This window comes from Silurus meridionalis, chromosome 10, assembly GCF_014805685.1.
Source record: "Silurus meridionalis isolate SWU-2019-XX chromosome 10, ASM1480568v1, whole genome shotgun sequence".
Taxonomy (NCBI): domain Eukaryota; kingdom Metazoa; phylum Chordata; class Actinopteri; order Siluriformes; family Siluridae; genus Silurus; species Silurus meridionalis.
In genome coordinates this window covers 21,429,756-21,454,121 of record NC_060893.1, presented here as the reverse complement: position 1 = coordinate 21,454,121, position 24,366 = coordinate 21,429,756, and the positions used below count along the sequence as shown (strand labels likewise).

The following is a 24,366-nucleotide window of genomic DNA, read 5'->3' as shown; positions in this document are numbered from 1 at the left end:
CAGACAGACAGACAGACAGACAGACAGACAGACAGACAGACAGACAGACAGACAGACAGATAGATAGATAGATAGATAGATAGATAGATAGATAGATAGATAGATAGAACTTATTTAGACAAGCCAAGCTCTCAGATATTCCTATCCTTGTGAGGACATTCGATTCACACCAAATGATAAGTACACACAGCACATTTTGGATGCCTCTGTATCTGTACATCAAATGATATTATAATATTCTGGGCACAGTAGACAGTAAATAGTGTTTATTTTGCTTTTTTATTTTCCTCTGTTCTCTGCAATTACCAAGCTGTACAGATTATAGAGCTTCATTCATCATTTCCGTCTCACTTTGATGTGGAGACAGTGTTATATCCTGTAGATTCACATCAATATAATACACCGCTTGTTAGCTTGCTTCAACAAACACACACACACACACACACACATACACACACACACACACATTTTGAGGGCATCAACGTTGGTTCAGATGGCTAGACTTTAAATCCTTAAGTAGGATCTTTGGATGGATGGATGGATGGATGTACGGATGGATAGGTAGATAGATCAATAGAGAAATAAATCTATACACATATACGCACATATAACTTTTGATTGTGTTTTGATTTCAGGTTCATCCACCCTGAGGGTCTGCCATCTGATTACACAATCACCGTGGTGTTCCGCCTGCTTCCTCAAACCCCCCAGGAACCCTTTGCATTATGGGAAATTCTCAACAGCAGGAATGAACCCTTAGTGGGTATCATCCTAGACAGTAAGTAAAAAGAGAGAGAGACAGACAGACAGAGTGAGAGAGAGAGAAATCAAGAGAGAGAAAGAGAGCAGTAACATTATTGCCTTTTCTTTTGTGTTTCATTTCTTTTTTTTTTTTTATCTCTCCACAGACGCAGGGAAAACACTGACATTCTTCAATAACGACTACAAGGGTGATTTTCAGACCGTAACATTTGAGGGTGCTGAGATTAAGAAGCTCTTCTACGGCAGTTTCCACAAGGTGAGCGCTCACCAACTCCATCACGTTCAGTACGGAGACACAAATAGCTATAGACAATGCAGAGCTGATCTGCTCTCCAAAGGGGTCCTGTGCATTTTGGAAAAGTATAAAAGGATTGAATTTGATTTTGAGTGATTTCCAGGTCTGGAAAAAAGAACACTAAGTATTTCTGAGTGTTACTGTTTTTTGTTTTTTAAATCTAAAATTAAGAATTTGTAAAAAGAAATATTTATTATAAAAACCAAAACAACATCTACACGAATCCGTATAAATCAGAAAACGGCGTTTTCATCTAAAAACGCTCATTTCGTTTTCCACCGTTTCCTTAAAGTTGCTCATCCACACTAAAAGGCCTGAAAACATTTACGTCCCTGTACTGCGCATGAGCAAAACGAGGTTAATTTGTATGAGCTACAAAATAAAAGCACACATTAGAGATTCTAACTCTGATAAACACCAGGGATTGTAACATGACGCTTGTTGGAATTTGAAAATCATTCAGTTCAGATGTTAAATATAATCTTAATAATCTTTAGGAAGTCTGCATATTTGAGCCCGGAAAAGTATGACATTTTAAAATGAAAAACGCCTAGAAACCCTGTCTACTGTAACAGTGTATGTGTCCGCTATCGATGTTGTTCCCTGTGCTTCCATGATTCCATGCTCCTGCCTACACTTCAAAGGAAGCACTCAGTTACGTTTACCATTTGCTACAGTCTCATTTTAAGATTCCTTGTGTATGTATGTTTACACCAAAGACAATCTATTTTACTCCCGGTTTTTGACGCCTGGTCTATCCGTGACAGTACGCTACTCAGACCTCTTTAAAGCACAGCCCATGAAATGAGCTATGAGGACAGGGGTCTTCTCACTAAGGATGACTGAAAATAGAACTTTATTTTGTCTGTGATTTCGATTGAGCAACCTGCAGAATGAGCCAGGCTTGACTTCAAACACATGAATAACATTCAACAGTTCAACTTCATGATAAAAAAAACCCCACTTATTATTCATGCCTCAGTTAGCGCTGAGCAAAAGACAAAAGACATCTGTTTTTTCTGAAGGAGGAATTACTGTTGTGATGTGTTAAAGTGCCAGAAATAAACATTATTTGAAAATAATCAGTATTTATTGAAAAATACAACTTCTTTCTCTACTAGAACAGTAGCTTTTCTCCTAATTTATTAAGCCTTACACACAAGACATGGGTGATATTATTATTATTATTATTATTATTATTATTATTATTGCTATTCTTTTTATGAAAAATAATCATTAACATGAATTAATTTGAATACATAATGCTTTATTGACAGCTTAGTGGGTAGTAATAATGGAAATATGTGATTGTGTGTGTGTGTGTGTGTGTGTGTGTGTGTGTGTGTGTGTGTGTGTGTGTGTGTGCGTGTGTGTGTGTGTGTGTGTGTGTCTGCATTCCTGGCATACATGATATTGAAGATTCAGCTTTTTTGGTTCTATTTAGCATTCAGTCTCCTCTTTAGACTATTATCTATACCAAACATGCTTTTTGAAAAACCCCTTCGAGAAAGCGAAGGAGAATTTGAGTGTGTGTGTGTGTGTGTGTGTGTGTGTGTGTGTGTGTGTGTGTGTGTGTGTGTGTGTGTGTGTGTGTGTGTGTAAGGCATGGAATGGAAAGCTTTTGTTCCCGGTTCAATTCCTCTGTAATTCTGATCTTCCAGATTTTCATAATGGCGTTTTTGCAGGTTTTCTGGGAATGTGAACAGATTTATATAAATGTATTACATATAAAGTTTACATTAATAACATACAACATTCATCCAAACATGATTTTATTGATTATATTACATTTAATATAAACAATATTGTATATTATTCATTATATTATATACTGTATCTCATTTTAGTATCTTCTCAAGGGACAATACTAAAGAAATTAATCTTGGATATATTTTAGAGTAGTCAATGTGCAGCTTGTACACAGTAAAAATGTACTGTCCTCTAATAATAACTCAGTTATGATGTTTTTGTCTGCTTGACAGACCTATACAAATTTGTGTATCTTGTATTAGAGCAGTTAAAATGTGGTGCTTTGAGTACAATTCTCTCACACTGACCACTGGATGTTCAACATCTCACCTCATGGTAAAGACTCTCTGAGGATTTGAAAATTAGAATTGTTTCTCTCCACAAAGATGCTGAGGCTGTAAGATCTGTAAAACCCTGAAACTGAGTTACAGTGCAGTGGTCAGGGTCATACAGAGGTTTTCCAAGACGGATTCCACTCTGAACAGGCCTCACGAGGGTCCATCAAAGAAGTTGAGTCCTCATGCTGTGCTTCAAGTGCAGAAGCTGCCTTCAAAAAACAGACGCATGAGTGCTGCCAGACTACACGCCACATGCTGCAACAAGTCAGTTTACACGGCCGTTCCGCCCAGAAGGAAGCCTCAGTTTGCTGAAGACGACCTGTCCAAGAGCATGAATTTCTGGAACCATGTCCTGTGGTCTGATGAGACAAAGATAAACTTGTTTGGCTCAGATGGTGTCCAGCATGTGTGGCGACTCCCTGGTGAGGAGACCCGAGAAAATTGTGTCTTGCCTACAGTCAAGCATGGTGGTGGTAGCATCATGGTCTGGGGCTGCATGAGTGCTGCTGGTACTGGGGAGCTGCAGTTAATTAAAGGGAAACAAGGATTTCAACATGCACTCTGACATTCTGAAGCAGAACATGATTCCCTCCCTTCAGAAACTGGTCTGAACGTTTTCCAACATAATAACGTACCTGACCTCCAGACCTGATCCCTACTGTGCAACAACCTGTGCAGCTCTGGTGAATTCTATGCCCAGGAGGATTAAAGCAGTGCTAGAAAACAATGGTGCTCACACAAAATATAGACACTTTGGACATTTTGGGTGTACTAACTTTTCTCCCATTATTTAGACATTAATGGCTGTATGTTGAGTTATTTTTAGAGGACAGTAAATCTGTACTGCTCTACAAACTGCACATTGACTATCTAAAATATATCCAATATATCCCTTGAGAACAAATAATAAAATGGTTGCTGAAATGTGAGGGGTGCACTTACTTACTTTTGTGAGACACTGTATATTATTAATCATGTATTTGATTACAATTTAATGGCATGTCTATTATATTCAGCTCCTTAGTAAGTACATGAACTAGCATCCAACATTAGCTTGCTAGTTTCTTGCTGCAGATTTTAGGCAAGCTACACTCTATAGACAAAAGTTTGTGGACATAAGATCGGTATGAGCTTTTCGAACATCGTATTCTACATTTACTGTTATGCTGTTATAATATTCTCCACTCTTCAAGGAAGATCTTCCAGTAGATTTTTGCGAGTTTGTGGAGATTCATTCAGCTACAAGGGTGTTAGTAAAGTCAGGTACTGATGTAGGTGAGGTGAGGAGACCTGGGGTGCAGTCAGCGTTCACATTCATCCCAATGGTGTTTAATTAGTTTGAGCTCAGAGCTCTATAGCAGGCCACTCAAGATCTTCCATGCTAACTCATATAAAGTAGATCTTCATGGAGGTGGATTTGTGCACATGGGCAGTGTCAACACGTTTGGGTCTCCCAGTTCAAGTGAAAGGATAATTCAATGCTACTGCTTCCAAAGACGTCAGATACAATTGTGTGATAACTTATATAACTTTTATGACAGTTTGGGAAAGAACCACATATGAATGGAATAGTCAGATGTCCCAATACTTTTTTGTCCATATAGTGTATGTAGGTTAGGGGAACAGGCTGTTAATTCTAATCATGAAAACATTACTATGATGATATGATAATTAGATGAGTAATCTTAGGTACAGCTCTCCCTCCTAACTTCCTGCAATTACAAACATCTTCTGTTTATTTGGAAAAAGTGTCTGGTTTGATGCAATGCAGTAAATAAATGAAAGTAAAAATAATATTTTTTCTTTTTTGAAAAAATTGTCTCCACACATTATGTTTAATGTCCTGTGCAAATTGTATAATAATTGCTAAAGACGTCTTAAAACAGTGTTATGCAATACACACACACACACACACACACACACACACACACACACACACAGATGCAGATACAAGTGCAGATCACGCAGTCTTTATTAAACATGAAGCAAAATCCTAAATAGCAGGCAGAAATGGTGGTCAGAAACTAGCAAAAAAACAAGACCAGGCGCTGAACGTAACACAAGTCACGAGGGGCGAAAGCGAAATCCTAAACCAGAAAACTGACACGGAAACTTTAACACGGTAATCCAATACGTAATACAGAACGACTCTGTAAGTCTTAGGAGCTTTGGAAAACCTAATTGAAAGTGACTTCTCAAGCCGTGTGTGTATATGTTTCCTGTGAGTCAGGATCTGTGTCGGCCATGTTGGAAGGCTGTGGTCATTGCTGGGATTTTAAGTCTCCAGAGGACAGTGACCGGACACACAAAATTACTTAATTATTTTAAAAATATTAAATTACTTCCAATATCTAACCCGGTGTCATTACAAGTTATTTTGGTCAGGGTTTCAAATTTAATGTTTAACCACATTTTAAAGCTCCTTAAGCGTCCACTTTTCTTTTTCCATTTTAAAGATTACATTTACTGTATCTCTCTATTGATTTTACTCTTTTGAACTTACTTTTAATGAATCTTTGCCTAAAAGTAAGCAGTTCTATGAAAAATGTGTGTGTGTGTGTGTGTGTGTGTGTGTGTGTGTGTGTGTGTAGTTGCATATAGCTGTGAGTAAAACACTGGCACAGGTGATGGTGGACTGTAAGCTGGCTGAAGAGAAGATCATTAACGCTGCTGGAAACATCACTATTGACGGCATGGAGGTTCTTGGAAGAATGGTCCGATCCCGTGGAGACAGGGACAACTCTGCACCGGTATGTATGTGTGTGTCTGTGTGTGTGTGTAGAGTTTGTATATGTTTGACTGTATTTTTTTACTGTATGGTTCTAAAAATTTATTTAAAAAATAGTTTTTTTGTAATGTAATCATGTAATAAATGTACTCAGGCCTAAAGATCTATGGTCCTTAATGTGTGTGTGTGTGTGTGTGTGTGTGTGTGTGTGTGTGTGTGTGTGTGTGTGTGTGTGTGTGTGCATGCAGTTTCAGCTCCAGTTGTTTGATATAGTGTGTAGTACATCATGGGCTCGTCGAGACAAGTGCTGTGATCTTCCCAGTTTGGTAAGCTCTTTGTCACACATAACAGAACACAGAGCTACATCACACAACATAGAGCTTCATAACAGAACACAGAGCTACATTACACAACATAGAGCTTTATAACAGAACACAGAGCTACATCACACAACATAGAGCTTCATAACAGAACACAGAGCTACATCACACAACATAGAGCTTCATAACATAACACAGAGCTACATTACACAACATAGAGCTTCATAACAGAACACAGAGCTACATCACACAACATAGAGCTTCATAACAGAACACAGAGCTACATCACACAACATAGAGCTTCATAACATAACACAGAGCTACATCACACAACATAGAGCTTCATAACAGAACACAGAGCTACATCACACAACATAGAGCTTCATAACAGAACACAGAGCTACATCACACAACATAGAGCTTCATAACATAACTTAGAGCTACATCAAACAACATAGAGCTACATCCAGATCATAGAGCTACATAACAGAACACAGAGCTACATCACACAACACAGAGCTACATCACACAACATAAAGCTTCATAACAGAACACAGATCAACATCACACAACATAGAGCTACATAACAGAACACAGCTACATCACACAACATTGAGCTTCATAACAGAACACAGAGCTACATCACACAACATAGAGCTTCATAACAGAACTTAGAGCTACATCAAACAACATAGAGCTACATCACAGCGCTACATAACAGAACACAGAGCTACATCACACAACACAGAGCTACATCACACAACATAGAGCTTCATAACAGAACACAGATCTACATCACACAACATAGAGCTACATAACAGAACACAGAGCTACATCACACAACATATAGCTTCATAACAAAACACAGAGCTACATCACACAACATAGAGCTACCTAACAGAATGCAGAGCTACGTCACACAACATAGAGCTACCTAACAGAACACAGAGCTACGTCATACAACATAGAGCTACCTAACAGAACACAGAGCTACGTCAAGTCAAGTCAAGTCAAGTTTATTTGTATAGCGCTTTTCACAACAGACATTGTCTCAAAGCAGCTTTACACAAATCAACAGTGATGGTGAATGGTGTGCATTTGTCCCTGATGAGCAAGCCGTGGCGACTGTGGCAAGGAAAAACTCCCTTAGATGTTATGAGGAAGAAACCTTGAGAGGAACCAGACTCAAAGGGAACCCATCCTCATCTGGGTGACATCAAGAGTTTGATCATAAATCTTTCAACAATACAGAACACTGGAGAGTGAGAACTAACATGAGCACTGGAGTATAAGATTATAAGTAATGTTCTTTCTGCAGTCTTATACAGTCTATATGGTTAGTAGCTCCGAGTTTTATAAGCTCAGCATTTGTGATCACCACAGATCCAGCATCAGCTTCTCCATGCCAGAGCCTTTAAACACTCCAGGAGGTCCAATGTCAAAACTCCACACATGTAGCGGGATCCAAATGGCACTGGTACGTCTCTAGATGGTTCAGGATGTTTGTGAGTTCGGCATCTACTTCTTTAAAGGTCCGTAATCATCACGAGGTGGGAGGTGACTGGAGCTGGAGCAACCTCAGGATGCCTCGGGATGGGGAGAGAAAGAGAAGCAGTGGAGAGGAATTAGCGTAGCTGCTGTTCATGATATTAACAGCACAAGTTGATAATGTGCATGTGATCAGATGTTCTGGAGCACAAGGTTATGATGTGATGTGTGTTATGTGTAGGCTTTGCTAAAAGATACGTTTTAATCTACACTTAAATTGGGTGAGTGTGTCTGAGCCCCGAACACCGTCAGGAAGACTATTCCAGAGTTTAGGAGCTAAATGTGAAAATGCTCTACCACCTTTAGTGGACTTTGCTATTCTAGGAACTACTAGAAGCCCAGAGTTTTGAGATCTCAGGGGCGTGGCGGATTGTAGCGTGTTAAAAGACTGGATAGATACACGGAGCCAAACCATTTAGTGCTTTATAAGTGAGAAGTAATAGTTTGTAGTCTATTGAAACTTAACAGGAAGCCAATGTAGGGACGATAAGATCGGGGTTATGTGATCATATTTTTTTGACCTTGTAAGAACTCTGGCTGCTGCATTCTGGACTAACTGAAGCTTGTTTATTAATGAAGCAGGACATCCACCTAGTAACGCATTACAGTAGTCTATTCTGGAGGTCATAAGCATGGACGAGCTTCTCTGCATCGGATATAGACAACATATTTCTTAGCTTAGAAATATTTCTAAGGTGAAAGAAGGCTGTTTTGTAACCTGATTGATGTGATTTTTGAAAGACAAGTCGCTGTCTAAAATAACACCCAGGTCTTTTACCGTTGAACTAGTGGTTACAGAACATCCGTCTAAATGCAGGTTGAGATGCTGGGCGTCTGTATACCAGTTTTTGGGCGATGAGCAAAATCTCAGTCTTATCAGAATTTAAAAGTAGAAAGTTATGGGTCATCCAATCTCTTAGTTCCTTAACACACTCAGTCATCCGGGTTAATTGAGCTGTATCGCCTGGTTTAGATGAAATATATAGCTGAGTATCATCAGCATAACAATGGAAGCTAATTCCATGCCTTCTAATAATATTTCCTAACGGAAGCATGTATATTGTGAAGAGCAGGGGTCCTAGAACTGAACCTTGCGGCACGCCATAATTTACTTGCATTAGCCTGGATAGCTCTCCATTCAAATCTACGAAATGGTAACGATCGGACAGGTAGGACACACAACGTCACACAACATAGAGCTTCATAACAGAACACAAAGCTACATCACACAACATAGAGCTACCTAACAGAACACAAAGCTACATCACACAACATAGAGCTACATAACAGAACACAGAGCTACATGACACAACATAGAGCTTCATAACAAAACACAGAGCTACATCACACAACATGGAGCTACCTAACAGAACACAGAGCTACGTCACACAACATAGAGCTTCATAACAGAAGACAGACCTACATCACACAACACAGAGCTACATCAAACAACATAGAGCTACATAACAGAACACAGAGCTACATCACACAACAAAGAGCTACATAACAAAACACAGAGCTACATCACACAAAATAGAGCTTCATAACAGAACACAGAGCTACATCACACAACATAGAGCTTCATAACAGAACACAGAGCTATATCACACAACATAGAGATACGTAACAGAACACAGAGCTACGTCACACAACATAAAGCTACATAACAGAACACAGAGCTACATCACACAACATAGAGCTACATAACAAAACACAGAGCTACATCACACAACATAGAGCTACATAACAGAACACAGAGCTACATCACACAACATAGAGCTTCGTAACAGTACACAGAGATACACCACACAACATAGAGCTACATAACAGAACATAGAGCTACCTAACAGAACACAGAGCTACATCACACAACATTGAGCTGCATAACAGAACACAAAGCTACATCACACAACATAGAGCTACGTAACAGAACACAGAGCTACATCACACAACATAGAGCTACATAACAGAACACAAAGCTACATCACACAACATAGAGCTACGTAACAGAACACAGAGCTACATCACACAACATAGAGCTACATAACAAAACACAGAGCTACATCACACAACATAGAGCTACATATTAGAACACAGAGATACACCACAACATAGAGCTTCATAACAGAACACAGAGCTACGTCACACAACATAGAGCTATGTAACAGAACACAGAGCTAAGGACTAAAGTAAGTTGTCCTCGCCACATAGTGTGCAGCTGAGTGCAAACAGTCCAGACAAATAACAGAGCAAACAGACAATACAAGACAGTGTGGGACAAAATCACAAAATACCGCTGACCAGTAAACCTACTGTATAATGTGTTATAGTGTGAAATGAGAGAACAATAAACAAGAGTGTACTTGTAAAACATAAACACAACATGTAAAACATGCAAACCCACAACAGCAGCAATCATAAGGTGTGCAAAACAGCATGTAAACAGTTATTATATTATTATAATATAACATGGGTGCTGCTGTAGACATGGATGTGTATAAATAGTAGTGAGTATTGAGTGTGTGTTTGAGTTTTCGGTTTGTAACAGGTCAGTAACACACAGTTGAGTGTGTGTGTGTGTGTGTGTGTGTTTGTGTGTGTCAAAATCCATATTCATGGGATTTTTTAAAACCATATTAATGCAGTTTTTGTTTTTGTTTATTGTGTGTGCTGTTGTTGTTTATAACGTTGTTGACTTTCAGAGGAAGGAGGCTGATTGTCCAGCACTGCCTCGAGCTTGCACATGCAGTCAAGACAGTAAAGGCCCTCCTGGTCCTCCTGGACCTCTGGTACACACACAAAGATACACTTTCAAATAAGTCTTCAAAATGTGCCTCAAAGGTCATTACAAACTCAAAGAATTTTGTGTGTGTATGTGTGTGTGTGTGCGTGTGTGTGTATGCACTTCACAGGGAGGTCCTGGTATTAGAGGGTCAAGAGGAGATCGAGGAGAACCCGGCCCTGTGGTACAGTCTGATTATTATGGTCTGATTGGTTGTACAGCACTAAAGCGATAGGATTATTGTTCTTATTTTCTGTGCGTTTGTGTGTGTCACAGGGTCCAGTGGGTCCAGTTGGAGAATCGGGAGTACCAGGACCTCAGGGCCCCCCCGGCCCCCAGGGACACAGCGGGCGATCTATCAGAGGCCCTCCGGTAACACATAAACACACATGAGTGTATGACTGTTATCAGCAAAATTTAGATGCTGTGTGCTTTTTACAGCTATTGTTTTTCTGAAAGAAAAAGAAGTGACCTTAGAAAGTTTGCTATGGACCGTTTGTCATTCTTGTGCATGGCAGATAAATTACCTTGGCAAAGATAATCCAGAAATAAAAGCATGCCAAGATTGGTGTGTGTGTGTGTGTGTGTGTGTGTGTGTGTGTGTGTGTGTGTGTGTGTGTGTGTGTGTTTAGGGTGGTCCAGGCGAGAGAGGGGAAAAAGGTGAAGCAGGACCTCGAGGTACTCAGGTAAAAGCTATAATATTGCTCAAACTCCAATCTAACACAGTGTGGATAATAATAACTGAATATTAACCTGTGGCATGATTCGTTTCTATACAACAATGCATTATTTACAAGAATCCACAGAAAATATCAGAAGTAACAGTTGCATTTAATCTAAAAATAATGTGTGGAAATGGTCTGCTTTTAAATATGTATTTTTGGCACTCTGGGAAAACCCATGCAGTTTTTGTGTTTTCTACAATCAATAGTTCTAAGAAATGCGTTTTCTTGAACTGAAGTATGTTTAAAGTACTTCAAGAATACTTTTAAGTCTGGTCACCCCTAAAATGAAAACGTGAGACAATCTCACATATGTTCCAAGATTTTATTTTAAATTAAACTAAAGTCAAGCTTTATTGTCATTTCAAGCATACACAGTGCAGTACACAGTTGGAAGAAAAAATGATGAGCACAACGATGACCGTAATGAAGAAGTTTATAACAGCGTAGAAGTGACAAAATACATGAAGTACTTTGTGTTCATCGGTGTCAAAAAAAACACAGAGCAAATTCTGCCCAGACATATTACACTGTTTTCCCCTTAAAAGTGTAAAGAGGATTTAGCCTTAAAATGTAAATTTAGTGTAGGAAATAAGTAAAGGAACACACGGCTGTGAACACACGGCTGTGTGATACCACTACCGAGTCAGCAGGTGGTAGTCACCGGTATTTACATCTTTGCAGGTGCCGGCCCCTCAGCAGGTCAGGTTAGGGGATTGTTTAAATGATATTCATGGTCTCGGACTCCTTTTGGTTAAAGATGTTCTTTGATAGCTTGCTGCCTCTCAAAGATTCATTAAATTAAGACTATAATTAAAATTCTTCATTAAAAATACATATTTACTTTTGTGAAATTTAAGCCGTTTTGCGGATTCAATTTGGCACATAGCTATTTTGTTTCGCGAATGGTCCCGATTTATCGCGGAAAATGTGAACTTATAGGGAATTGTTATTATGGAGTTTAATGTTGAAATAAGGTGATTCATTAAAGTATTTTAAAAGAGGTTTTGGGTTCATTATCATTTTAATAGATATCAATCAGTGTTCGACTCATTGATATCATTATATGAATAGATTGTTGCACTAAGAGTAACATTAGAGTCTTTTCACATAAACTGAGTAGAGTCTTGTGACAAAAATGATAACAGGTACATTAGAGCCATAATAAACCATAGTACTTTGAATACTTAAGTACAGGCAAAAACTATTGTACTTTTACTCAAGTGAAAGTTTAAAGGGACACTTTTACTTTTACTGGAGTCATATTTTACCTGCTATATCTCTACTTTTACTCAACTACATGCTTTGTGCACTTCGTCCACCACTGGTATATATACAAGTTATCTAGATTTCTAAAAATCTGTTTTTCACTACAGGGTGTCCCAGGAAACCCGGGATCTGCAGGACGGGATGGCCCTCCAGGACCCAGAGTAAAGTCTCTTTCACTCAGGATTGGTGTATAGAAGTATTCAGATTATGTAGCATTAGCTGTGATTGGCTAACACGTGTTCTGCTCCATAGGGTTTGCCAGGCAATGACGGACCACAGGGCAGAACAGGGCCTCCAGGAAATATAGTGAGTACAAGACACGTGCACACAAACACATAAATTCAGTTATAATTAATTGCATGCATAATATTACGTAGCATACAAGTTATTTTACTATGTAGAGCATGCTCTTACAATGGAAATGCTTCACACGCTTACAGTTTACATCAGTTCTTCCATGTTTTATTTTCAAATAGGGATTAATAATGTGTTGGTGAATGTTTAAGTACACGGAAAGTACAAATTCTGAGATTTAAGTTGCCTAAAAGTACTTCACAGATAAAATGTTTGGGAATATATAGATATAAAGCTCCATACCTGCTGAACAAATCTGGGATAAAAATAAACGCTGATTGCACCTCAGGCCTCCTCTCATCACCTACATCACTACCTGACTTCACTAACACTCTTTGTAGCTGAATGAATCTCCACAAGCTCACTCCAACATCTAGTGGAACACCTTCCCAGAAAAGTGGAGGTTATTTTAACAGCAAATGGGAACTAAATGTGGAATGGGATGTGTAAAAAGTACATACTAATCCTATGGCCAAATGTCAACACACGTTTGTCTATTTTGTGTATATCTTTGCATAGCTCATAAAACATTATATACAGTATGTAAGGTATCATGTAACACAATCGCAGGCAAACTAGTGCTTTATTGAGTTCAGGGCAGAATAATTCAGAAATGCGAGGCAAAATTGAAGAGGCAAATCAGGGTCAAAGAATAATCCAATCTAGGCGAAGCTGTAATCGAGAACTAGACACAGAAATTAATCTTAAACTGCATAATCAGTACTGCATTCAGAATCAAGCGGCTTGGTCAAGTCGGGCTTACAAACACAGGACCTGAGCCATATTTTGCGACTCGACAACAAAAACACAGCGGCATTTAAACACAAGCTAACCACAAGGTAAACGGAAACAGCTGTGCACAATAGGGACACGTGGAAACTGCAAATCAAGACAGAAAACGTGCTCCTCTCCATGAGCTCCAAGCAGGCATCGCTCAGGAGAAGGGGAGGAAATCTTTTTTTTTCAACAATTCGATTTATCAAAGCTATGTCCTAACCAGAGGTGGAAAGTAATAAATTACATTTACTCATCATGTCATTGAGTAGTTTGTTGTGCACTTCTAACTTTTTCAAGTAGCTTTTAAAAGAAACTTTTTTTATTTAGTACTGTATGTTTTGTTTAAAGTATTGTACTTAACTTCATTTTAAATCAAATCCGTTACCAAGTGAAAAAAATTAATAAATAAACACATTGCAAGGGAAAAAAAAAAATCACACCCAGAAACTACTGCCCCTGCTAAAACCTAACATGAAAGCACATGGAGACGGACGAGGCTGTCTGAAGTCTGAATCTACATTTGCGATTTCTCTTTTTTAAATATATATATATGTAATATAGCACTAAAGTCAAGTTTTTCTGACATGTATCATTCTAACGTATTACACCACTACACACTGTTTATGCAGGAATATAAACAAATCTCACATTATTCTTGCAGAGTATTACAGATTTGACATTTTCAAATTGACATTTTCAATCGTACTGGCGATCAAAAGTCGCAAAACCGAGACAATCAGTTTGAGTCTTTTAAACATTAGAAATTTCAGGAACCTACAGTATACTGTATATTTGATTTACAGGTTTCTAATAGCAATTTATCAGGTATAGATGTTTAGACAACAAACAAGAATTTGCAGTAGATTACACAAAACATTTTTGACACACTTTCAATTGTACAGACCATCACAGAAAACAGCATTACAGTATGTAGAACATGGAAAAAAAAAAAAAAAATCTGAAATCTGTGTTCAGTAGCTTAGACCTTTCTATAAATTCGGTCCATGCGCTATTAAACAGTATATAAGCCTATAACGTGGCCCTCTCTCAGTGCAATGTGACCCCTGTTGTCTTTAGAGCAACTGCTGCATCTTTTGCCCTGGTTTGTGAAAAATGACCTTTTATTCTTTTAGCATCAAACTGCTGGAATAAATGTTTTATGCATTATTGCTCTGCTTGCCATATTGCATGCTTCAACATTATTATGCACACATAAGAAGTTCATATAGTTGGTTAAATAATATATAAAATAATATTTTATACACAAAATTTAATATAATAAATCAGATGAATGCAATCATTTTTTTTTTATAATTTTGCTTACATTGGCACACATTATATTGATTTAAATAAAATAAATGGAAAAATGTAATTAAATATTTTACATTTGTTAGTCCCCATTTGGTTAATACAGATGTTTATGTAAGTGCATGTGTTTGTTTTACATTTAGACAAACGCCATTCATTCCAGATTTCAGTGAGATTATAAACCATTACTGGGTACAGGTGTAGAAGTCGTCCTGAGTTGCTCACATGACAGTGTTTATGATCAAAGCAGCAGTTTAAAGATACAAATCTATAGAATCTGGCTGAGGTTATCCACTGAGTGAGTATCCATATGGATATTGAATGCTTTTGTTATAACTGAACTATTTAAAGTAAATGTCAAGCATTGAAAATATTAAGAAGCATTAATTTTGAGAGCTCAATTTCTCTTTAAGCCATACTTTGAATACTTCTTTAAGCCGTGCAGAACCTTTATGAAGTTTTCTCTGACAGCTCTCCGAGGATCAGAATGAACAGCGATCGCTCTTTCATCTCTTTCCCCCGTAGTCTTATTCCTGCCTCGCCCATGTTTAGAATGTTAACGCCAGAACAACCGTCTCTGGCACGAAACTTTAAGCTCTCGCCGCAGAGCAGCGGCATCATATACAAGGCTGTCTTCGCTTTGATCTCACAGTGTTCCCTCTTTCATCCCACCACCATGCCATAAAGAAGCACCGACTTTGTCTCTTTAATCTGGAACTCAGTGCGTCTGTGTTATTACAGCTGCTCTGTGCTCTCTGCAGGGAGGACCAGGAGCTCCAGGGGCACCGGGTCAGAACGGCCCTCCAGGACCCACTGGCGAACAAGGACCCCCAGTAAGAACACAGGGAAATGGTTGGGTGTTGTGTTTGTAATGTATGTCGGGTGAAGTCAAGGGAAGTCATAACTCTTTGCAAATACACTGCTTAACCCTAAACTACTGTTTAATGCATGCAAGTTTCTCCCCTCCAGCATCTGCATCAGAATAATATAACAAGAGCATTTGTTTTTACCCAGACTGCAACGGAATGGTTAAAGGAAGCTCCATTTTTGTTCAGTTGTCCTGAAGGTCCCTTAGCTGCTCTAGTGGAAATTTTCAAAAGATATTAGAAAGATCATTACAAGATTTCAGCATTTGAGGAGGCTGCTAATGACTTTTTAATTACATACAGATTTAGGCTGCAGCAAAGGTTTCAGCTCGACAGTCAAAAATTCAGTGAATGTGGCTTGTAAACGTTTAAGAGGCTGGAAAGACATCATTTAAAATACAAAAAGAAAATCACTTACATTTAGTCTTTTTTTTGTCTGTAAGTGGACATAATGCACATTTAAATGCTGCAGAGTGATCAAAGTGAATTTGTGCTTCAGAAATTAAACCGTTGTTTTTGGAAGTTTATAATGCCATTACATTTACATGTATAGGGTTTGGCAGAGGCCATTATTCCGAGCGACTTACAACTGAGCAGTTGAAGGTTTAAGGCTTTGATCAAGGGACCAGCAGTGGCAGCTTGGTGTCCAATGCCTTAACTCCTGAGCTACCACCTGCCCACCTGTTACTAAAAGTGCAGGAAAGTGTTTAGAATGGTCCAGAAAGCCTTCCATTTTTAGATCCCTAGTCTGAGACTTGAAAACAAATTGTTCATAACTATTTTTTAAGCTTCAGTAAGCTCTTTATATCAAGTCCCTGGTCAGGCTTGTGGTGGATCCCAAATCGATAACAGGAACACCAGAAAGGGGGCAGGAATACACCCTGCAGAACAGTGTATGTCTTTGTTATCATGAGTACAGAAATATTAACTTGAACATCTCTCTTTGTCTGTCTTAGGGTCTCTTAGGTTCAAAAGGGGAGAAGGGAGAACGCGTAAGTGAAATCCTGCTTTGTCCTTTTATTTTCCTGCTAGCTTTACTACTGAGGTTTCGAGTAGAGTGTGTGTAATGCTCTGTAATGTGGTGTATGACTCTCATCATAGGCTTACTCGTGTTTTCAAAGGTGCATGTAAGAGTTTGTGAGTGTGTGTGTGTGTGTGTGTGTGTGTGTGTGTGTGTGTGTGTGTGTGTTTATTTGTATGTGATTTGTACAGGGGGATGCACAGTCTACTTCATCAGTCCAAGCCATTGCCAGACAAGTGTGTGAGCAGCTTATACAAAGTGAGTTCATTGCATGACACTGGGTTACTGATCGGAAGGTTGGGGGTTAAAGCCACTCTTGTGCCCTTGAGCAAGGCCCTTAACACTTACGTATCATGGCTGACCATGCGCTCTGACCCCAGCTTCTAAACAAGATATGTAAAGAGCAAAATTTCACTGTGCTGTAATGTATATGTAAAAAATAAAGGCTATTAAAAATAAATAAAAGTATTGATACAATTCTGGATTAAATAAAAAACTACAAACGATGTAAGTTTGCAGTTATATAATGGTAAATATTATCATCATTCAGGACTCTCTCTTTCTCTGTGTCTCTCTCAGCTCACATGTCCCGGTACAACTCCATTCTGAATCACGTCCCGAGGCAGCAGACGGTCTCGATACGCAGTGTTCCCGGGCCTCCAGGTGAGCCCGGTCGGCCCGGTCCTCCAGGACAGCAAGGAGAGCAGGGTCCGCCCGGGCGTCCCGGATTTCCGGGAAATAGTGGAGACAACGGGGAGCCTGGAGCCAGAGGTGCTGATTAACATGGGATCTGGTTGTGTGGGGGAGATTAGAAACAGACTCTCAGAAAGGGGGATCATGAGGGATCCACATTAAGGCCGTGTAAGATTTAAAGAAGAGAGTTTAGGGACTACATGTGGTATTTGCATTGAAGAAGAGATTAGGGAATAACACGCTGAATCCGAAGAGTCTTAACCTTATCGCCATGAAGGCTGGATTTCGTGTCACAAGAGACAACATAAATCCCTTTGTTTCCTCAAGTAATGCACCTGGAATCTTTGCTGGTGTTTTCTTCAACCACCTGCCTCACTTAGATTATTTTTATTTGCTCACAAAAGTTTGAAATCAAACCAATAAACACATTTTAAAAAGCAAGAAAAATTATGTAGGATTTGGCAAATGAATGAAATTTCTGTATCTAATGTGGAGTTGAAATAAGAAACATATGACTCCAAATATATATAGAGAGAGAGAGAGAGAGAGAGAGAGAGAGACATAGCACAAAATTCTCTGAAAAATATTCTTTTTTTTTTTGCCCCATGCTTGATAAGGCTGAAAATTGTGACATTTCTAATTGTTTTTTCCCCCCAAAGAAAACACTTTTGTGTGGAATTTTCCTTTAAGCCATAAAGCTTATTTTAAAGACTTATTTGAATGTCAGTATGCAGTCAGACAAGAACGAAGACATCTGGAAAAGGAATGTGTCCCGAGTTCCGTAATGCAACTATTTCTAAATATATGAGTGAGGGCTGGTAATGAGTTCAATTTTGTGTGTGTGTGTGTGTGTGTGTGTGTGTGTGATCAGGTCTTCCAGGTGAGAAAGGAGAAAAAGGAGCCCCAGGTGTTGGTGTTCAGGGTCCCAGAGGTCCTTCAGGGCCTCCAGGTACACAAACACACACAGTATAATATATAATTGCATTTCATACCTACTCCACTTCACATTTTTGTTTAAAATTTCTACATGCTGAATGGTGCAAATCAGAGTTGTATACCAGGCACCAACACACACACACACACACACACGCACACGCACACTCTCACACATGCACACAGCACAAACACAGAAAGGACTCGCTACAGGCTACATGAACTTATAGAATGTAATTATCCAAATGTATATGTATATACGTATCTCAAGTAATTCAAATACAAAAAAAATTACAATTATTACTGACGCACCACCTGCTAAACTCTGGACTGCTCTGGGGGTCTCATTTATAAACAGGGCGTACACACGTTTCCAGCCCCAGCCACTACCCACGCAATGGTTTGCTTATAAATGAGACCCCTGGACAGGTAAAACACAGAAGCTCCTGCAGAATGAGAAATGGAGAAATGGGGAGAAAACAGCGAGGGGCGAGGAGCAGATTCAGGCCAAAGAACACGACAGAAGGTTTCCTAAGTTTGGGATAATTTCCAACTAAAACATAAAGAAAACACAAGGAAACAAATTACTTGTTCATTGTTCATTCTTGGTTTTTAATGAAGAAAAAGTACTTACTTAAATAATTGATGGACTAATATATTTTCTTTATAAAGTGTCATTTAAACGGTGTTGAAAAAGCCAATTTCTGATGTATCACTTTCAGGCGACTGGCTATAACAAGTCATGTGTGCTAGAATATTCAAACACAACAGATAGAAAAACAAACTATGTAATATTACTGTTAAAAATTCACATCAGCACCCACTTAGTACACAATTGTGTATTGATTTTGGTGTGTGTGTGTGTGTGTGTGTGTGCGCACCATCAGGTCCACCTGGTGAGGGAAGGAGTGGTAGCCCTGGTCCATCTGGCCGCCCTGGTAACCCTGGTGTTTCTGGTAGACCGGGCACTCCTGGACCAGTAGGACCAGCCGGACCTCCAGGCTATTGTGATCCGAACTCCTGTGGATACAATGTGGCAGGTACGTTTTCTCACTCTCACACACACACACACACACACACACACACACACACACACACAAATCATATACATTATAAAAATATATATATATATATATATATATATATATATATATATATATATATATATATATATATATATGTTTGTGTGTGTGTGTGTGCACTATATTGCCAAAAGTATTGGGTCATAAGTGCGGAATGTGCATATTGAGGATCCCATTTTACATTTAGTCCCAATTTGCTCATATAATTCCCTTCACTCTTTTGGGGGACTTCGGGGTAGACATTTGTGTGGTTATCAGCCACATGGGCGTTAGTAAAGGCAGGTAAAGATTGGGGTGCAGTAAGAGTTCATCCCAAAGGTGTTGAGATCAGAGCTCTATAGCAGGCCACTCAAGATCTTCCTCTCCAAAGCATGTAAACTCGCTTTGTGCCCAGGGGCATCGCCATGCTGGAGCAGATTTGGGTTTCCAATTTCAAGTAAATGCAAAATTTTATACCACATATAAAGACATCCTATACAAGTGTGTGCCTCTAGCTTTGTGGTAACAGTTTGGAAAAGAACCACATATAGCAGGAAAGGTCAGGTGTCCCAATACTTTTGTCCATATAGTGTGTGAATATATATATATATATATATATATATATATATATATATATATATATATATATATATATATATATATATATACATATACAAATCTAGATTTCTAAGCTATTAGGTGACGGACAATTAGATGTATTGAAATAGATGCATACAACTGTATAAGTATAAAGCAAGCATGCCAGTATCACTCATAGTGAACAGAGTAGAAGGTTTTCCATTTCACCGAAATTCATAGGTCTATTGTTAGCTGCTCAACCTCACCGTCCTTAATCATCTACGTCATTATGTCAACACCTCGAACTCATACTGTGAAGTTCTGAATCATTTCCCTGCAGTCGGATCGAAATTCATTATCATGAATTGTGCATGCTACGAGTGGTTTTGAGGCGGCTCATGATGCAATGCTGTAGCAACTCTGTTTCGATGTAACGGTCCGGAGGTTGGGTGTGTGTTGGCTTTGGTTTAAACTGATACACAGAGAGCAACATGGACAGAATGGCTCATTCTGCTAAATAGAAAAGAACAGGACAGGTGATGAGCAGTAGAGTGCATTTAGTCACCATCACCACATAGAAAGGTACCAGGTATGTGTCAGTCAGTAGGTCAGTTATATAGTGTAATATTGAGATGATTGTGTTGGGTGGTAATAATAGTGCTCTAGTGTCTAATTGGAGGTTTTCGTTAATGGTTTCAGTGATTAGTTAAAGTTTTTATTATGATTTTAAATCCTACTAATGCTAAATTAGATCATTTTTTTTACGCACCATGTAGACAAATGAGCATCACTTTCTAAGAGATACCGTATATCCCCCATTCAAAGAGCATTATCACTATCATGATGACATTTTTCCATATTCATTGCTATTGAAATAAAAAATTTACTTAATTATTCATATGCACATGGCTGTTGGGTGAATCTAACAAATAATCAGGCTATCTTAATAACTGCAGGTTGACCGATCCGATATCGATACAATTTATCCATACGATAACTTGGTTGGATAGTACTTGCCGATAACCAATTAATCAACTGATAGCTTTTAAAATGGATACTTGATTTTAAAAAAAACAAGCAAACACTTTATGTAAAATAGCACTAAAGAGTTATATTAAAAAAGAAAAAAGAAACGTACTAAAACATAAAAATTTGCTAAAATAAATACTTTTTTTAAAATATATTAATTTATAAATATTAATGTCATCAATACATTTAAAATAATAAATATAACATCGTTCTCCATGCAACGTGTCATCTCACGTGTAAAAACAAACAGCATGTGGCGTCAGTGATTTGCCCTGTAGAGCTCGTAATGCCAGTGGACCGAAACCCTGAAAAACTATCTATTTTGCCCATAGCCGATAGTTCCAGCAATCAACTGTTGGTGCCTAAACCTCCATTGATAGCTAGGGGAAATTTTATTCTAAAATCCAACCTTGATTTTTAAATACAGATATGATACGAGTAAAACATATATTTAAAATTAGTTTTAAAATACATCTCTGTAGTTAAGGGATCTCTGGTTTAATGTGTTCTAGGTTAACTATTTGCATTAAAAAAAAAAAAAAAAAATATATATATATATATATATATATATATATATATATATATATATATATATATATGATTATAAAAAACTTTTATTCTGATGGTAATGCAGTATCGTCAGTAGTAAAGTGTTGTAATTAATATCAGAGGTATTGTAAAGCATATATTATGCTGTGACGTCCCTTTGTGCTGTATCTTTCTGTATCAGTGTAGCTGTGTGTGTGTGTGTGTGTGTGTGTGTGTGTGTGTGTGTGTGCGTGTGTGTTGTAATAGTGCTGAATGCCTGTATATGGTTTTGTATTAACTCCATTAATGTCACTAATAATCAGCGTTCCTGTGAGCACAGTGCTGATGTTTACACACACACACACACACACACACAGCTGTTCATATGAGATAGAAATGGGAGGAGGATGTATGGTGTGATAAGGTGTAATAAGAAGTTATGCAATGCAAATGTACAGTGGTGTGTGTGTGTGTGTGTGTTTGAGGTAATTTCCTTGTGGGTTTGTACTTCTTTATCAGCTGAATGATAAAGAAGCATCAACTGTATAATCAGTGATTTAAGATAAAACCATGCATGAAAAAAAAATCACTGTCTTACTGACATACCGTTCTTTTGCTCTGTTTCTTTGTCCTTGTGTCTCTCTCCCTCTCTCTCTCTCTCTCTCTCTCTCTCTCTCTCTCTCTCTCTCTCTCTCTCTCTTTCCCTTTTTCTCTCTCCAGTTGTTGAAGACCAGCAACAGTTTGTACATGTGTACTGAGCTTCAAGCTCCATTCACACGTTTGTGTAGGCTGTTGATGGAGCACATGCTTGGAGTCTTTATCTCACACACACACACACACACACACACACACACACACACATAGACTATAAAGCTTTTGCTTTAGCGAACACATGCACAGAGCGCAAATACACACCAAGTGCTTTGGGTGCGTTGTTGCTTTTGTACTGTCTGTGTTGGTGTCCGTGATAGAGCTCATCTGACTAACACACACACACACACACACACACACACACGCACATACACAAACATCATTAATACAAATTCCTGCACGCTTTGTAACGTGGGTGGCGTGTGTATCGTGACGTGTCCTCATTACTGGCCAGGGTGTCCTATCCTTTCACTCTCTGCTGTGTCTCCGTATATGTATATGTATGTGTGTGTGTGTATGTGTGTGTGTGTGTGTGTGTGTGTGTGTGTGTGTGTGTGCACTGCTTGGTGATAATCAGAGAGGGTCATGACTGACAGAGATATTCCCATAGCCCCAGTGCAGCCCAACCCCTACCAAACATACGGCCCCGACGAGGGGGAAGAAGTGGAGGAGGATCCGTACAACAACTACGGGAGGCAGCACCCCTACTACCAGCCCAACTACCCCGAGCCACGCCTCATCGAGCCCGAAGAAATGATCATAGTCGAGGACGCAGAAGAAGAGCTGCGCTCACCAGGCATGCAGCGTCTGACTCGCAGCACGGAAGAGCAGGAGCAGAAAAGAAAGACAAGGATGAGCGCTCAGTTCTGAACACGAGATCACATCACATTTAACAGATGATAGAGCGCACAGAAGCAACCGGGGCTGTCGAAAAGTTGTCACACGATGTAGGAAATGTATTTCTCATTTAAGGCATATTTTATATATATATATTCATAAATGACATATTGCTGCCTAATAAATCCCACTCACTAACAGGTGTCATGATGAAGAGATAATCAGTCTTATTCACTTCACCGCTCATAATGTTATAATGTCAATAACAGGTCAGTTTATCTGGTGACATTTTTCTGACCAATACAGCACCGGATTTCTGTGATATTTAAAAAATTTACTAAATAAACCACTTTTGATTGCATGATACAGGGGAATCATAAACAAAAAGCAAACGATTGAGAGAGAGAGCATGAGAAAAAAAGAAAGGTTTTGGAATGAAGAAATAATAATCGAAATTGAAACCAAAAAACAATGTACGCATTACTTTAAGGAATTGATATAATCATTAAAATGATTATATTGTTTATAATTCAATTCAGTATACTGTATATAATATATATATATAACACTGTTGCATGATCTTTATTACAATATCCAAAACATTAAAATGTAAAACCTTATAGAAGAAAGCTATCTGAAAGGATTTCGACAGCCCTGGTAGCGAGTGTTACATGCGATGTGATGTTGCAACGCGGTTCTCTATAACAGATTATGCACTGTATCACACTCAGTCATGCAGGTGGCACCTGTAGAATTTTAACTACAGCTTTATCATAGATTTTCATTTGTATCATTTTTATTATTATTTTATATATATATATATATATATATATATATATATATATATATATATATATATATATATATATTTTACTGGACACACACTTTTCCAATCAAAGCACAAAGCTGGAGCAGTTGAAGGTTAAGTGGCTCTCTGGTGGTTCTGGGACCGCGTGTAAACACTGAGCTACCACTGCACGGGTAAGATATATACATTTCATAGTGTTATTAAAGGTAACAAAGGGGCAGATTTAAAAGTTGTGGTTGGATGAGAGAAATGTGCACGCAGAGCAGTGAGGTGTGTGAAAACTCTTTAAGTGCCTGATGTACTCAGCAGAGATTCTTGTTTTTTTGTTGTTTTTGTTGTTGCTTTTCTGTTGCTTGCTTTTAGGAGTCAGACATGTGTTTTTCTGTTGCTTGGTCAGATGTTCTACAC

At 38.5% G+C, this 24,366-nt stretch overlaps 1 protein-coding gene across 4 annotated transcripts in view; it reads left to right on the top strand.

The window, feature by feature from the left end:
* Positions 1–24,366, top strand: part of LOC124392296 (collagen alpha-1(XIV) chain-like) — an 83,473-nt gene that overhangs the window by 56,670 nt on the left and 2,437 nt on the right. For 3 of the 4 annotated variants that reach the window (XM_046859117.1, XM_046859120.1, XM_046859119.1), the window contains 18 exons: positions 636–778; positions 909–1,018; positions 5,736–5,894; positions 6,121–6,198; positions 10,443–10,529; positions 10,653–10,706; positions 10,799–10,894; positions 11,155–11,208; positions 12,621–12,674; positions 12,766–12,819; positions 15,714–15,785; positions 16,775–16,810; positions 17,031–17,097; positions 17,419–17,610; positions 18,404–18,481; positions 19,353–19,505; positions 22,383–22,413; positions 22,924–24,366. The exon at positions 22,924–24,366 is cut by the window's right edge and continues 2,437 nt beyond it. In XM_046859117.1, the coding sequence (XP_046715073.1) occupies positions 636–778; positions 909–1,018; positions 5,736–5,894; positions 6,121–6,198; positions 10,443–10,529; positions 10,653–10,706; positions 10,799–10,894; positions 11,155–11,208; positions 12,621–12,674; positions 12,766–12,819; positions 15,714–15,785; positions 16,775–16,810; positions 17,031–17,097; positions 17,419–17,610; positions 18,404–18,481; positions 19,353–19,505; positions 22,383–22,413; positions 22,924–23,206 (1,801 nt within the window). In that variant the 3' untranslated portion in view covers positions 23,207–24,366. The remainder of the gene's footprint in view (positions 1–635; positions 779–908; positions 1,019–5,735; positions 5,895–6,120; positions 6,199–10,442; positions 10,530–10,652; positions 10,707–10,798; positions 10,895–11,154; positions 11,209–12,620; positions 12,675–12,765; positions 12,820–15,713; positions 15,786–16,774; positions 16,811–17,030; positions 17,098–17,418; positions 17,611–18,403; positions 18,482–19,352; positions 19,506–22,382; positions 22,414–22,923) is intronic. The other variant, XM_046859118.1, reaches the window with a different exon arrangement.